This window comes from Zeus faber (genome assembly GCF_960531495.2).
Source record: "Zeus faber genome assembly, chromosome: 8".
Taxonomy (NCBI): Eukaryota; Metazoa; Chordata; class Actinopteri; order Zeiformes; family Zeidae; genus Zeus; species Zeus faber.
The window spans coordinates 14,585,818-14,601,959 of NC_137195.1; the positions used below are offsets into that span (position 1 = coordinate 14,585,818).

The window sequence follows — 16,142 nt, forward strand, 5'->3', positions numbered from 1 at the left end:
GTCTCTCCCCACGCTGTCTGCCGCGCGTTGTTCCTTTCCTCTCCCACGGTGTCCTTCATGCCACTGCCCTGGTTATGGAACGATCAGGCTCGTGAGGGATGGCGTTCAGGTGTGAGCGTTGAAGTTGTTGTGCAGTCGTGGGGTGGTTCAGTGCAGCAGCCGGTACGGTGCGTGCGCATTCACAGGAAGTCACAGGACTGCAATCAGGAGTGGGACCGACCTTCTGCCAAAAAGATGCGTAAGATACCTGACAGGGAGCAGGTAAATGCATAGAGGCTCAGGGTTGGGTTGGGAGATTTATTTCAGATCATTTCAAATGCTTAAGTGTAATACATATTTTGTATAGTTAATTAAACCTTTGATTAGGAAGTAGATAGTGGCTGCAAGAATAATTGAGTGACTGACTGAAAAATGATCCCACGTCTATGAAACTATTTAAATAAAATTATTTTTTAAGGCTGATAAATTCCTAAAACAATAAAAACAAACTTCAGATATACTGTAGATTTGTTTCGTACAGAATCTATCGTACATCGGTTCTGTTTTAAAACATATTAAGGGTCTGTTTGAGCTGATGTGTGCTAAACTGGTCATACAGTATTTGAAAGTCATTCTTAGTGTTTGTACTTTATCCAATTGCATATGGTAGTTTGCATATGGTAAGTTTATCAAAATGCAGTTCTAGTTAAAAAAAAATACATTTGTTAATAATCATGTTAACTTTTTTGCCGTTTTTGCATCTTCCTCGTTGAATAAACCAGTTTATACTTTCGAGGTTCCAATACCCAAGAAAGTGAAAGTTGTTTGTGAACTGCATATCAGTGTTATACACACCCAAAATGCAAAAAAAAAAAAGTCTTATTTTTGAATTTTATTGTTCTGGATGTAAAGGGGATTACCTACGAAATTACCCACGGAATTATTAAGGGAATCCATATTTGCTGCAAGTGTGCAAACCTGACCTACCTCTATACCCGGTAGGGAAAGGAGGAGGGAATCCACAGTTTTCGGCACTATTTGGTCAAAAATACATTCTATGATTTGATTGTTGATTTTCCTGCATTAGTTCTATTTGCTTCATCGGCGAGATGGCGTCGCTATGGCGTCGATCATGAGACTGTGCGTGCCCACAGCCCTTTAGAGATCTGATGTTCTTCCGTAGAGCAGTTTATGTACAGTCAACAGATCATGTGGCTCATAATGATTAGTCGTGCTGGGCCGGGCCTAACCGAGTAGTGAAATTAGAAACACTTTTGCACAACCTTCACAGTGTAAATGCAAGCCACCTGCTGTCTCCTGTATTCATGTATTAATTATATACCTCTCCATCTGTCCCTCATGTGGCTGCATGAAGTCAACGATTTAACTTTACTTCATAGAGGAGATGTGGAGAAGACTTTCTTTCCCATGACAAACTTCCACTTGATTCTCCCTTGACAACGTAGATCTGCGCTCAAACACGTCTCCGCCATAAGTTAAAGGTCAAAAAGTAAAATTTGATTCCGACCCGGATTCTTACAGGCGGCCGGAGCCCTTGTCGGGCCTCACAGATGAATCCAGTGGCTTTCTTATTCCCGTGAGAACATGAGCCTGAAATGTCTGGTGCCCGGCTTGCTGCGTGATTTACCTTCGTGCGTTGCTATGTGGTGGGATGCATGTGATCCGTAGGTTTGAGTTGCACATCATATCTGCACCTGGATGTGCTGCGTCCCACAGCTCCTAGTAAGCAAGCATAGTGTAAGTCGATCTCAGATCGTGTGTGTGTGTGTGTGTGTGTGTGTGTGTGTGTGTGTGTGTGTGTGTGTGTGTGTGTGTGTATGTGTGTGTGTGTCTGTGTCTCTGTGTGTGTGTGTGTGTGTGTGTGTGTATGTGTGTGTGTGTCTGTGTCTGTGTCTGTGTCTATGTGTGTGTGTGTGTGTGTGTGTGTGTGTGTGTGTGTGTGTGTGTGTGTATGTGTGAGAGAGTGAGTGTTTCTGTGAGAGTGAGAGTGAGAGTGAGAGACAGGGATAGGAAGGGGAAGGTGTGGAATGTTCTCTCTTTCAGGATCTCTTCCTCTGGCTACTTTGGCCACTCTCCAGCCCCTGCCTCCTCTCAGGGAGGGGTTTTTCCGATCTCTATGCCCGTTTTGTCTATTTCTGTCTGCCCGGGGATTCAGGTTGGTGTGTATCCCTTACGCACTAGCTGCACATTCCCTGTCTCTTTCTCGTTAGCTCAAGACCCCGGGCTCCGGATCCGGCGTTCTGCTGGTCCCTAGACCGGTTGGCCGTTATCACCTTATCCTGTTTCTCGCTTTCCGTCGTTCTCTCTAATGAGCAAATAATGTTACACGAGCAAACGCTTCCTCCTCACTGCTTCCTGCTTTACGCCTCACCTTTGTGAGCCTTTAAACTTTAAGGTGTGGATAAAGTCTTTCCCCCTCCCCCGTTGGATACAGCTGTACGGAGAGTACAGGGAGCAACTGGGCAATTTTGCCAGACGGGAGGCAGCGCGCCTGCTGACAGAAAGACAATGGAGGAGGCAAACCGGCGACAACACCCTGGCGGAAGCCCGCCAAGGGCACGGGCGACGGCATCACCACCCTGTCACTCTGGAATCACACATAAGCCACGCCCCTACCACCAAGAAGCCCCGCCCTTACACCAAATGCCAAGGTGACCGACATTGATGGAGAGCTATGATTTACAATGAATAAATATTGTTTAAATGTCTCTTGTGTTTCTTTTTACTTGTTTACTATTGCACCAGTCTATAATGTGATTCCTTCTGAGATATCTAGCCCTTGGAAGGTAATAACACATTTACACTCCACGAGCAGCGTACTTATAATCACGTCACTCGAGGCCCTCTCGAGGATCTGCCCGTGAACTTAAGTCAGAAAAGTTGATGACATCATTATTTTGTGGTGTGTGACCCCCCCAGACTGTTTGGCTCGTGTGCGGCGATACATAGTGAACAAGATGGGGGACGACTGGATCTTCCTGGTCCTGCTGGGTCTGACCATGGCTCTGGTGAGCTGGACCATGGACTATACCAGTGCCAAGAGCCTGCAAGGTACCCGACAGCGCCTCTGCACGGAGGCAAACACCGGTTCCGCCTTTTGTTTTTAATTTTATTTTTTTTATTCCCCCATCGAACACTGTGTCGTTTCCCTTGGGGGAACTTTAACATTTCACCCCTCCATGGTGGTCAAAGCGCCCGGTCAGTGAGAAGGGAAAGCTTTGGTTGAGCCGGTGGGTGGGTCTACTGCGTCTTGTTGAAAGAGGTGCCCGCAGTGTGGCCGCTTGCTACGCACGGTGCGGACGCCTAGGTCTTCCGGTAAGAGAACGGGCTGTTTAGTAGGCAACCGATCCACCGGAACCCTTCTATTTGCTAATAGACATGACACTGAAATACGACCTAAAATCTGCTGGCGATGTGATAAATGCAACAGCTATCGGGGTGATCATCTGTTCCTCACCCAATGTTGAATATTAATAAATCCCGCCCTTTGGCGTATAATGTGCTATTCTGTGTGAGGTGTGGAGCGGCATTCTGCATATTTCATTTCTGTCGCCACAAACGTGTGCGTGTGTGTGTGTGTGTGTGTATGTGTGTGTGTGTGTGTGTGTGTGTGTGTGTGCTCTCCCGTGTCTTCCAGCCTATAAGTGGATGCACAGGGAGCTGCAGGGCAACGTGCCGCTGCAATACCTCGCCTGGGTTACCTATCCCATGATCCTCATCATGTTCGCGTCCCTCTTCTGCCACCTGGTCGCCCCGCAGGCCATCGGTAGGAGGTCACGCTCCCGTCCGTCCCCGTCCTCCTCTGCCGGCATCTGTCCATCACGGTCCTTTTTATTCCTTTTTCTTTTCTAGCAGTGGATAGTCGGAGAGTTGGAATGTTGTCATCTTGCTGTTTCCCCTCCAGGAAGCCTTCCCATGGTTCACACGTTTTTACTGTCGTCTTATCCTTCTGTTCTTCTAGTCTTTTCACGCTCCCTTCTTCCTCTTCTCCTTCTTCTTCTTCTTCTTCTTCTCGCCCGCCAGGCTCTGGTATCCCTGAGTTGAAGACCATCCTGAGAGGGGTGGTGCTGAAGGAATATCTAACTCTCAAGGCTTTTGTGGCCAAAGTTGTTGGTCTCACCTCAGGCCTGGGTAGTGGGATGCCGGTGGGAAAGGAGGTAAACACTCTATCTGTCTGTCTGTCTGTATGTCTGTCTGTCTATCTATCTATCTATCTATCTATCTATCTATCTATCTATCTATCTATCTATCTATCTATATAATGTTATTATCATTGTAATACCCCTTCATTCCTATCTTGTTCTTGTTGTCTCTCTCTTTCCTTTCTCCTCTCTCGCTCATTCTATTTCCCCTTCTTCCCCCCAAACCTCTCTCTTTTTCCTTCCTTCTTCCTCTCTCGCTCTCTCTCTTTCTCCCCTCCTCTCTCCAAGCAACAGGGGATAATAAATCATCTCGCGTCATGTTTTCTCCCTCGTCTCACGGGGAGTAAAACAATTTCTCGACTCCTCCACCCGCTCCATCCATTTTACCTATTACGGCGGCGGGGCAACTATCAAACGGAGCAATTATGAAGTGATTTATTTGCCCCGGCGCCGCCCGTCCCGTCTCAAACTCTCCCCCCGCCGGAAACGAGTGTCCGTCCGTGTCGACGCATATAATGTTCCGCCAGCTTGATCTGTGTCTCAGTGTCCACTTCTGCCCCCTCCACCCCTCCACCCTCCCCGTCACTTCCAGGGCCCGTTCGTTCACATCGCCAGCATCTGCGCCGCCGTGCTCAGTCGATTCATGTCCATCTTCTCCGGAGTCTATGAGGTATACCAAGACCCAGGCCTGAGCGGGAAACGCCCGACGACGTCTCCCGCCACTTCTGTGGGGAGGGTGGAATGTGGTGCCGCGGCTGCTGCTGCCGCCGCTGCTCAGCCGTCTGTCTGCGATTGGGACTTCTCTTTCCTAACGCTCCTTGTTGCCTGTTTTGTCCTGATTTGTCCGCCCTCCCCCCCTTCTCTCACACCCTCCCCTCCCCTCCCCTCCTGGATCGCCCGTGTCTTTGTTTTGGCTCGCTGTCTCACACTTGGTCCGTGTTTTGTGTCTCATTGTATTAATAGTTTGACGGTAATGTCTGGCATGTGTATTAACAGTGACCTCCCGTGTCGCTCTCCCCCCTCTCCCTCTCCCTCTCCCTCCCCCTCCCCTCCTCTCCCTCTTTCTTTCCTTCTGACTCCTCCGTGTCCTCTTCTTCCTCCGCCCTCCTCATCCCTCCCCCGCCCTTGGCCGGCGTGCTCTGTTGACCCTTCGCCCTTAACCCCAGAATAGCGCCCATAGCCAGGACCTGATGGTGTGTGCGTGTGCTGTGGGAGTGGCCACCTGCTTCGCCGCCCCCGTGGGAGGCAAGTCCCGCCCTCCTCTCCCGCCCTCGCTCCCCGCTCGAGCTGTGGTCGCCGTTGTCCGTCTGAAATAACAACAGCGGCCCCAAATTGGGAGCGGGGGGGGGGTGTTAGGACGTCAGAGGCGTGTATTCCGACGGAAGGCGTGCTCAGACAGCTGCAGAGGAAAATAAATTGCCGGATCTGTGCATTTGATGTCTGTTATGGAGCGTTTGCAAATTGCTGAGTGGATCCTCCTCCGGGGAAAACAAGGCCACTGTGTTTCTTCCTGAGTGTTTATTTGTTTTCCCTTTAACTCACTGTTAATTGTTGGCAGCTTGCGCATCCCTGGTGAGCATTATTCATTCACTTTATTCCATCTTCTCTTCCTCTGTCAACTCTCCCTCCCCTCCCTCCCCTCCCTCCCTCCCCTCGTCCCTCCCTCTCTCCCACCTCCCCCGTTCCTCCCTCGCGGTTACCCATCCGCACCGCCATTCATCCTCTCCGCTTTTCCCACAATCTTTCACTCCCTCTCTCTCTCTCTCTCTCTCTCTCTCTCCCTCCAACTAATTCTACACTTCCATCCTTTGTCTACTTCTGTTTTTCGACGCCTCCACGTTCCCTCACTCATCTCACGCCCTTCACATCCCCTTCTCTCTCTCTCTCTCTCTCTCTCTCTCTCTCTCTCTCTCTCTCTCTCTCTCTCTCTCTCTCTCTCTTTTTTGTTTTCACCGTCTCGACACCCGCCTTCGACACCTTCGACACCCTCCTTCCCCCGGCCGCCCCAACTTCCCTCGCTCCTCGCCCTGTTCTCCTTCCCCACCTTTTCCTCCCTCCCTCCGTTCTCTGTGTCAGTAGAACCCTTATGGTTACACAGACATTCTGACTGTGGGCTGCGCCGTGGGAGTGGGATGCTGCTTCGGCACTCCACTGGGAGGTACTGTACACTCTCCAACCGCACGCTGCAATGTCCCTGCACGCCAAGCTGATTATCTTGATATATATATCACCCAGACTTCTACTCCACTGCATTTCCAAGCAAATGCTTTTTACTCAACAATATATTTAAACTCAATACGTACTCAATATATATCAAAATCCCTAATTATTTTAAGATACATACTTTTTGTATGGTACCTTTCATACACAACATTCAACTCAAATTGCTTTACATTAATAGAAGGCAATCAAATAGTAACCATAAAAAAGTAAACAAATAGGTAAAAAATAGGTAAATATTATACTCATTTTCAGATTTGGGTCGTCAATATGGCTTATCAAAATGACTATGAGAGCACCTATGCAATTGGTAAATTCACTCATCGACATAAAACAAGGTATAATAATACTTTATGACTTATCTTAGGCTCTATAATATCATGGACACTAGTATGGTCATTTTGTATCAGGGTATTTCTGCTTATACCGATCAGATCTGAGAGCTTCTTCCTCCGCTGATATTCAACCGATTTAACTTGTTATAACAATCCCTAATTCACACCCTTTCCTATTGAATTCACCCTGTAGGTTGGAGATATTGCCTGCACCGTGTGAACACACGCACAACATCACAAGACAATTTTCTGTTCACCCCGACCACGGCGGTGCAATCTGCCGTGTCTAAACACACATTGCAGAGACACTCAGCAGCCCAATTTAAATAATCGTCAAATATTGTTTTTTTGTTTCATCGCTTTTGTTTGTCTCCTTTCTTTGTGCCCGGAAAACTATTTCTGTTGAGTTTCTGTTTGTTTTATCTTAACAACATCCTTATAGTGTGTGTGTGTGTGTGTGTTTCTTTCTCTCTCTCTCTCTCTCTCTCTCGCTCTCTCTCTCTCTCTCTCTCTCTACTGACGCATCTCTCTCCCATCTGACTTTCTTTCCCTCTCTATCTAAATGCCCCCCACCCCTACCCTCCTTTTCTCTTTCTTCCACACACACTCCTCTCATCCCTCTTTCGTCTGCCGCTCCTCTCTCTCTCTCTCTCTCTCTCTCTCTCTCTCTCTCTCTCTGTCCCTCTCCCTCTCCCCCCTCCTCTGTCTCTCTCTCCCACCAGGGGTGTTGTTCAGTATTGAGGTCACGTCTACCTACTTTGCGGTGAGAAATTACTGGCGGGGGTATTTCGCCGCTACGTTCAGCGCCTTCATATTCAGGGTGCTTTCCGTTTGGAACAAGGATGCTGGTAAGGACCAGAGCAAGGGTGACCGGACACGCACACGCACGCACACACAGACACACACATTCATTCACAGGCACCCAGAAATGCACACACAGTTGATAAGCAAATGCTGACTGCGCCTCTTATTTCTAGGAGTAGAATGTGAATGTGTACAGCTTAGTAATTTTTAACTCCTAAATAAAAAATGTTTCAAGTCATGATTTACAGCATCCAGGCCACACTCAAACCCCTGATGCTGAATTTGAGAATTTCTGTAGTGTGGTTATTTTTTTTGCCTCCTCTCTTTCTCTCTCAGTCACAATCACGGCACTCTTCAAAACCAACTTCCGGATGGATTTTCCCTTTGACCTTCAAGAGCTTCCAGCATTCGCAATAATCGGGTGCGGATACAGTTAAACCTGCCTGGACATTCTCTGTGCATTTGCATATACTGTATATACTGTATACACAGTGTGTTTGTGTGTGTGTGTGTGTGTGTGTGTGTGTGTGTGTCTGTGTCTGTGTGTGTGTGTGTGTGTGTGTGTGTGTGTGTGTGTGCTTGCGTGCGTGTGTGCGTGTGTGTGTTCATGTGGACATATGTGTGTGTTTTCTGTGCGTCTGAATCAAATTATGTTTCTGTGTGTGCGTATGCATATGGATGTGTATATGTGCATCTCTGTGGGCTTGGTTTAATTGAATCTAGAACTCTCTCTCTCTCTCTCTCTCTCTCTCTCTCTCTCTCTCTCTCTCTCTCTCTCTCTCTCTCTCTCTCCTCCAGGATTTCCTGCGGTTTCATGGGAGCGTTCTTTGTCTACCTGAACAGACAGGTGGTTCTCTTCATGAGACGTCCGACGGCACTCACACGCTTCCTAACCAAACAGTGAGATATCATCCCGTCAAAAAAAAAAAAAAAAAAAAAAAAAAAAAGCAGACACACTCTTTTTTCTTTTGCGACGCCAGCGAGCGCTCAGCGTCTTTGAGGATCCATAACCGCTGAACCCTCTTTGATTGCCGGCCGCAGACACTGTTCCCCCATTTGCACGACGAAATCCAATTCTCCTTAATGCATCTCAACTCCTCGCTGCAAAGTCATCCGTCTCAAAACACAACAGCAGAACCTTTAACAACCTTACAGCCGACCATTTACTCAATGGGGAGATTCACTTATCCTCTGAGACTCACCAGTCAGGGAACATTAGTCTCTACCATTAGCTGCGACGAGGAGAAGCAGCAGGAGAGCGCTGCTATTGGCGTTGGTACACCCTCGTACTGAGCCGCAATCACTTCTATTACCGTCCCCATTTACTAACATCAGCCGAATAGCGCGGTCCTGATAATGCTTATTGCTTCCTGTGCGGGTGTGTCTGTGTTTGTGTGTCCTTCCAGTCGGTTGATCTACCCGGGCGCCGTGACTCTGATCATCGCCACCTTCACCTTTCCCCCGGGATTTGGTCAGTTTATGGCCGGAGAGGTTAGAAAACGTGCCGAAACGAAAGGATTTCACTGATGTTCAAAGTCCCCCCCGGTGCGTGTGTGTGTGCGCGCGTGTGTCCGTGTTTTAAACGGAGCCCCCCCCCTCCCCGACAGCTCATGCCCCGGGAGTGTATCAACTCCCTCTTCGATAACTTCACCTGGACCAAAATCTCGGCGTCCATGCCCCCCGTGGGCCTCGGCCGCTCCTCCGCCTGGCTGCACCCTCGAGTCAGCGTGTTTGTCATCCTCCTCCTCTTCTTCATCATGAAAGTACAGTCTCTTTGGATTTATTTTCCGACAGTTTTGTTTGAAGTCGGACAGTTCTGAACACGCCTTTGATCACAACGTTATCCACCTTTGATACTGTAGTTCTGGATGTCGGCCGTTTCCACCACGATGCCAATCCCTTCTGGAGCCTTCATGCCCGTCTTCATATTAGGTAAGAGTTTTTCCAAGGCAAATTTAGTACCTCCGACTAACTGGGTGTATATTATGTTATGTTCTTGTTTTTCGAACCCTTACACTCCCTCCCTCGCCCCCAAGGAGCTGCTTTTGGTCGTCTAGTTGGAGAGATCATGGCTACTCTGTTCCCAAATGGAATACTGTTTGATGGAATAGTCTACCGCATTCTACCGGGAGGTTACGCTGTAATTGGTCAGTCTCCCAACACCTAAAAATTTCCACAATTCACTGCAGTAAAGACATTTTTCATCTATGGCTCGACAATAACAACAATAATGTAATATTCAATCTCCTTTTTGGCAATTTTGTAATTTAATTTAATTTAATTTAATTGTATTGTATTGTATTGTATTGTATTTTATTTTATTTTATTTTATTTTATTTTATTTTATTTTATTTTATTTTATTTTATTTGAATTCATTTTTTTCCATTTTATTCAGTTTTATTTTGTTTTATTTTTCTTTGTGTTTTTTCCTCTATGTGAGGTTTTTTTAACTTCTATGAAATGTTTTGTTTTACTTTTGCAAAGGCTATTGTGACCTTGCCCTAATGCATTTTAAATCAACTTCGATTCAAGTTTAACTTGACCCACTGACTCTAGTTCCAATTCCATTACATCCGCAGTCAGTAAATAGGTAATATGTTTGACACAATCTATTTCCCGCCTCCCCCCTACCCTCCCTATTTTGTCTTTTGTCTTCTTTTAGGCGCGGCGGCCATGACAGGAGCTGTCACCCACACCGTTTCCACGGCGGTTATCTGCTTCGAGCTGACAGGTCAGATCTCCCACATCCTGCCCATGATGGTGGCCGTCATCCTGGCCAACATGGTGGCCCAGGGCCTGCAGCCCTCCCTTTATGACTCCATCATCCAGGTCAAGAAGCTTCCTTATCTGCCTGAGCTGGCCCTGGGACACATAAGGTAAATAGTCTGACATTGGCCTTTCTAAAAAAAACATATTATAATGCGGCAAGGTGACAGAAGTCCAATGATTTATATCTGTGTGGTGAGTGCCATAATCCTCCTGGATAAATCATCACTCTGGGACTAACCTCTGAATGTCAATCGCTGAGTGTTCTCTTCTCTGACTCTCCACTTCCGCCAGTAAGTATAATATCTTCGTGGAGGACATCATGGTGCGGAAGGTGAAATTCCTGTCCTCTCACTCCACCTATCGGGAACTGAACCACCTGCTAGACACCAGCACCCTCAAAACGATCCCTCTGGTCGACTCCAAGGGTGAGTCCACGGCCACTGACGGCGAAGGGTTTTTATTTTGCTTGACTACATTACAGTAACCATTTCACACACTCCCCACGCCCCTGCCCTAGAATCGATGATTCTCTTGGGCTCCATTGAAAGAACCGAGCTCCAGGCCGTCTCCGACTGGTGGCTCTCAGCAGAGAGACGGGCCTTTGAGAAAGGTCAGAGTTCATCCGGCCAGGGCAGCAAAGTCAGCTGGGAATCCTTCACGTTCGTGGATGAAGAGGAGGGAGAGGAGAGCGCGGACAAGGTGACAAGCAGAAGGAAATACCCAATAATGAATGTAATCACATATGGAGAGATGCCTTTCATAGGTTTGTTTGTATACGTGTTCCGTAGCAACGCCCCGTCTCTTTTCTCCAGACCACCCCGGTGCAGGATGAACGTAACGGCCCCGCTCCGTCCGCCAAACCGCAGGAGCCGTCTTTAAATCATACCGGCTCAGGTGACACGGTTGACTTTGCCGCGCATGTCACGCGAAATGATTAATTTCACGATTCCGAAGCGTACGTCCCGTTCACCTCTTGCGTTTGTTCCGCACGACGTCTCCAGATAAGCGCACGCTGCCCTCTGTCCGAAGAACCTTACAGAGGCTCTTCCACTCCTCCTCCTCCGCCTCGATGCAGGTCGAAACCCGGGTAGGCTCCGCCGTCACGGGTCAGGATCCAAAATCGGCATGACATCATCCTCCTTACTCAGGGCTGTGAGCGTGAAGGATCAAAACCTTACTGATCTAATATGGAGTTGGCAAAGGCAGCCGTGTTTATTTATAGCACACGGTGCTGATGATCATGTGACTGGGGGTGGGGGTGGGGGTGGGGGTGAGTGGCTCAAAATGACTTTTTCAGTTAAAATATTTAGTGATTTTACTGCACGGAGCTGCGAAACCACCGGAGGGCACGTTGCAGACGTTTATCAAAAGCACCTGTTCCAGCCTGACCACAATAATGTGCGCGTCTCTCTGTTCCATCCCCCCGCCCCCCCCAGGACGCCACCCCTCCTCCGCTGCCCGACACGATGACCCCAGAGGAGGTAATGAGCCTCACCGGCCGCACTGCTCTCATAATCAACTCTCCCTCACATGGTCAAACCGATCAATAGACACTGACTCTTTAAAGTATGATTCAATCTGCTCGACTTGTGATTGGCCCGTCACAGATCAAGGCTTGGGAGGAGGAAGAGCTGGACAAGCCGATCGATATGGAGCAGATACGAATAGATCCTTCTCCGTTTCAGCTCGTGGAAAGAACCTCTCTGCATAAGGTGGCAACGGCGAGGGCTCGATTAAGGAGACGTGACTCTGGTTACTGAATAGATTAAATGAGGGAATAAAATCCTCAGTCGTGTCATTATGATATATTACACATTATATATATTGCTTATGAAGAAATACTGTTTTACTTATTGCCAAGTAGGGCTATGTCGCACATTGCATTTAGCACTCAATTCAATATTCTTACACCCCTCTCTCTCACTCTCTCTCTCTCTCTTTCTCTCTCTCTAGACACACACACTGTTCTCCCTGCTTGGTCTCAGTCACGCCTACGTTACCAGTATCGGGAAACTGGTGGGTGTCGTGGCGCTGAAAGAGGTGAGGTTGATTGTTCCGGATTTTTTTTGTTTGTTTGTTTGTTTTTTGTTTTTTAATCGTGACTTGAGTATTAGTTTCATTCTGCCATCGCCTCTCACAGCCAGAGCCAGAAACTGCTCACGGGGGGGGGACGCTGTGATGATCTCACACCACGAGCTGCGCGCCGCGTGTCTGTCTGGCGTTGTGACGTGGTTCTTTGGCTCTCACGCAATCAACATACAGCTGATGTGTTGCTCTCTGTACCATGCCCACGCTCTCTCTCTCTCTCTCTCTCTCTCTCTCTCTCTCTCTCTCTCTCTCTCGCTCCCCCTCTCCCCCCCCTTTGGCTTACTTGATCCTTCTGTTTTCATCTGTCTCTCTCCCTCCTCCTCCACCAGTTGCAAAAGGCCATTGAGGGCTCCACCCGCAGCGGCGTGAGGCTACGTCCTCCTCTGGCAAGCTTCCGGGATGCCAGCCGGAAAGCCAAGAAGCACCAGGCTCCTGCGTCCACCCCCTCCTCCCCCACACGGGACAGGGAGCTTTGGGGGGAGGAAAGCAAAATGGAGGGGGAGCTGGTGCTTAAGGAGTCCGAGGAGGATTTTCGAGGGATGTCGGCCTCCGCCCGGGGGGCTCGCAGGGGCGACTCTGCCCCGCCGTCCCCCAGCGGCATGACGTGCTCCCGGGACGAAGAATCAGGGGACACTCCGCTGGGGCCCGAGTGTCTCTCCCCCTCTTCGGCCTCCCCCACAGCCTCCCCCTCTACCTCCTCTCCCCCCACCGCATCACTTCCCCACTCCCCGATCCACCCCTCCACCCCGGTCCTCACACTCTCTTCCCTCCAGGAGGCGAGGGAGAGCGAGGACTCAGACGAGCCCATTTAGGAGGACTGGGCTTTGAGGCGAAAGACTTTTATATATAATATAATATATTATAAAATATATATATTATATTTTACTCTTTACTGGGAGCAGCCCTGAGAGACGTTCAGCTCCCAGTGAGTAGGAAGAACTGGTGCACACGAGGCTCCTAGAGCTTGTAGTTGAGACAGATCATTGTTTTCTACTCTTAAGACGGCCTTGTTTGTTTTTGTTTTTTCCACTTGCAGTTTCTCAGGTGTATTCCTGTGTCTTTTGAAACCTCGGACAGGCACAAATGTGTCCACTTTTACAAATCAAAGCCACTTGATCTATCTCCGCATCTCGGTAAAACTGAGAAATGTATGAATATACAGCTCTTTATTGTACGTGTCGCTGTATTAATGAACCTCTGTGGCAACTTGAGAGAGTAATACATTGTATGAGTATATTGGGAAATAAGACCTGATTGACATCAATTTAAGATTAATTTATTCTAATAAGAATATTTAACTTTTATGGTATAAGAAAATCAATTATAGTAAATCTAGAATTTTTAAACAATAAACATTTCAAATTATACAATGGCTGATTTGTATTCATTTACAAGAGTGAGCATAGGTATTATTTTGTTATCGTATGCGTGTGTTAGCCCCTGAACATAATGTATTTTAACACATCTCACATTAGGGTTTTGTCAGCAGCCCTCCAGAGGCAGGGACAAATAAACATTTATTACGGGCAAGGTCGACATTGTATTTTATGCTGTATTTCATGTCCGGCTGAGAGAAAAAAGTGAATCCTGATAAGGGCTATCACTGAGAATTAGTTTAACATTAACATTCTCCCTGACAAAAGCGGGACGGGATGGTTTTTGAGGGAAGATAACAAGCTGGATTACATGGCTGCCAGGTCGTGCCGCCGCCGGCGTCTCGGTGATTGCCGCGTTTGGTCTGGTAATCAAAACTGAGTTCACCGCCGAGTCCCGCCTGGCGCGGACGAGAAAGTGGTCAGTGTGTGGGAATTTAATTATTTACAGAGCGGGGGGAAAAAGGGCGCACATGAGAAATTGGATTTGTTGGTTGTTTATTTGCTCTTTCTCCACTGGAGGGAAAGAGGAGAGGAAGAAAGGGAAAGGCCCAGAGGAGTGTTGAAGGTTCTCTCGTGCAGGATAAAGAGAGTACAAAGAGGAGGAGGAGGAGGAGGAGAAAGAGGGGGGACCAGTGAGAGAGAGAGAGAGGGAGAGAGAGGGAGAGGGAGAGACGGTGGATGACGGCAGAAGGAGAGAGAGAGAAAGAGGAGAGGGGGGCCATGTGGAAGAACCATCCTGTGACAACCTTCCAACGAGCATGCATAGGTATGGGTGTTTCACACTGGTTTCATCAGTTACAATACCTCATTTTAAACAAATTAAATCCATCCAATTCTATACAGTGTATTACATAATCCATCCATTTTTTTTTTTACAGTTTTTCATACAGTATTTTACTGCTCGTTCAGTGCCAGACAGTTCCAAATTATCGTATATTTATGTTACATGTCAGATTGCTTCAAACCCCGTTTTGGTCTATGTGTAAGATACTTCAGGCAAAAGAAAATGTTGTTATTTTCAGGCAGTGATTCTTCCGATTACTGTACATTGATAGACTGACGTACGGATAGACACAAATATACAGGACAGATACAAAGAGATAGAAAGACAGAGAAGGGGAGAAGGGAGAAAAGGCAAAACACCAAAAAGCTGATTGAGCGTCATGCCTGCAGAAAAGCTGGTCTTGAAAGATGGCAGTAGAATCATACAAAAGAAGGAGTCAAACTGTAAATCAGTCGGTCAACGGAGACATACGTGGTTAACAGTAACATCCACAGAAATACATTTGGCTTCTTGTCATTAGTTCAATCATTCACTGATCATGTCATTGTACAAAATAAATCAATCAATCACCCAAATTGAAGCAGTATCGATCGCAGTTTCCATTTCAGTTCCAAATCAAAATGTAGCGTGACGGTTGTTACCATCGATAGCGGTAAAATAATCGTCTCTCCAATGAAATCTACTGCCTTGAAAGATGATTCTGAAAGATACTGCTGCCGAAATGGCCCGTACCTAGATTAAACCAAAGACTTTATACAAGTTGTCTTATTATTATTATTATTATTATTATTATTATTATTATTGTTGTTGTTGTTGTTGTTGTTGTTATTATTACTATTTCTCCCCCATAGTAACTGTTCAATAAATAAACAAATATGTGTCACAGTGTAAAGACATCCAGTTTTTGGGGGTTTTCAGCACCTTGTACTTGTTTTGCGCAGCCTTAATGTATACTGCTATTAATTTGGGAGATGGTTCCCATGAAATAATTTACACACTGTAAATGTATTGTACTAATGTAACTATTAACCCCAACCTATTGCCATGTAACCAGCTGATATGACAGATTTGTAAACAGATGAAACATAAAACGAGGTGTCATGAAAAACCGATTAATGATCGACTGTTAGTGATCTGTAGAATAGAATAGAATGCCTTTATTGACATTGCACATTGTACAACAGAATTTGCTGCTGTGGCATTATTCCTCTCTGTGTGACGTCTGGGAAGGTGCCCGGTGCTCAAAACCTGCCCAAAAACAAGACCGCCCTTGATAAACGGACACATATTCCGACTCATACTGAAGGGGGGGTTTCCGCGATTCAGTAGAAAAATAAACATTGTCCCAACATTGCATAAATAAGCGATCAATAAATAAATTCATTCAAGTCAATAAACCTTTGTTTGTTTGTTTGTTTTTCATCTTAAAAGTTTGTGACACAATCATCGATGTGAGAGGAGATGAGGTTCCCCAACAAGAGGATGAACGCAATTGATTTTTGCCGTAGCTTGTTAGTGAGTCATGCAGAGACAGACCACTCCAATCGCTCCTCCTCCAAAGTCTCTTTTGCATTATTATTATTATTTTTTCTCTCCTCCACTGGAAAAACCCACATTCTTCCC

The 16,142-nt window shown here is 47.0% G+C and overlaps 1 protein-coding gene across 1 annotated transcript in view; it reads left to right on the plus strand.

Annotated features, from left to right (window-relative positions):
• Positions 1-13,705, plus strand: part of clcn1b (chloride channel, voltage-sensitive 1b) — a 19,206-nt gene extending 5,501 nt beyond the window's left edge. The window contains exons 2-23 of the mRNA XM_080005654.1: positions 2,435-2,651; positions 2,920-3,051; positions 3,638-3,766; positions 4,024-4,157; positions 4,735-4,812; positions 6,222-6,300; positions 7,420-7,545; positions 7,838-7,922; positions 8,300-8,401; positions 8,908-8,992; positions 9,109-9,264; positions 9,364-9,433; positions 9,538-9,648; positions 10,165-10,378; positions 10,563-10,696; positions 10,789-10,970; positions 11,084-11,165; positions 11,273-11,358; positions 11,708-11,752; positions 11,879-11,983; positions 12,225-12,311; positions 12,689-13,705. Coding sequence (XP_079861780.1) covers positions 2,435-2,651; positions 2,920-3,051; positions 3,638-3,766; positions 4,024-4,157; positions 4,735-4,812; positions 6,222-6,300; positions 7,420-7,545; positions 7,838-7,922; positions 8,300-8,401; positions 8,908-8,992; positions 9,109-9,264; positions 9,364-9,433; positions 9,538-9,648; positions 10,165-10,378; positions 10,563-10,696; positions 10,789-10,970; positions 11,084-11,165; positions 11,273-11,358; positions 11,708-11,752; positions 11,879-11,983; positions 12,225-12,311; positions 12,689-13,171 — 2,922 coding nt within the window. The 3' untranslated portion in view covers positions 13,172-13,705. The remainder of the gene's footprint in view (positions 1-2,434; positions 2,652-2,919; positions 3,052-3,637; positions 3,767-4,023; positions 4,158-4,734; positions 4,813-6,221; positions 6,301-7,419; positions 7,546-7,837; positions 7,923-8,299; positions 8,402-8,907; positions 8,993-9,108; positions 9,265-9,363; positions 9,434-9,537; positions 9,649-10,164; positions 10,379-10,562; positions 10,697-10,788; positions 10,971-11,083; positions 11,166-11,272; positions 11,359-11,707; positions 11,753-11,878; positions 11,984-12,224; positions 12,312-12,688) is intronic.
• The last annotated feature ends 2,437 nt before the right edge of the window (positions 13,706-16,142 follow it).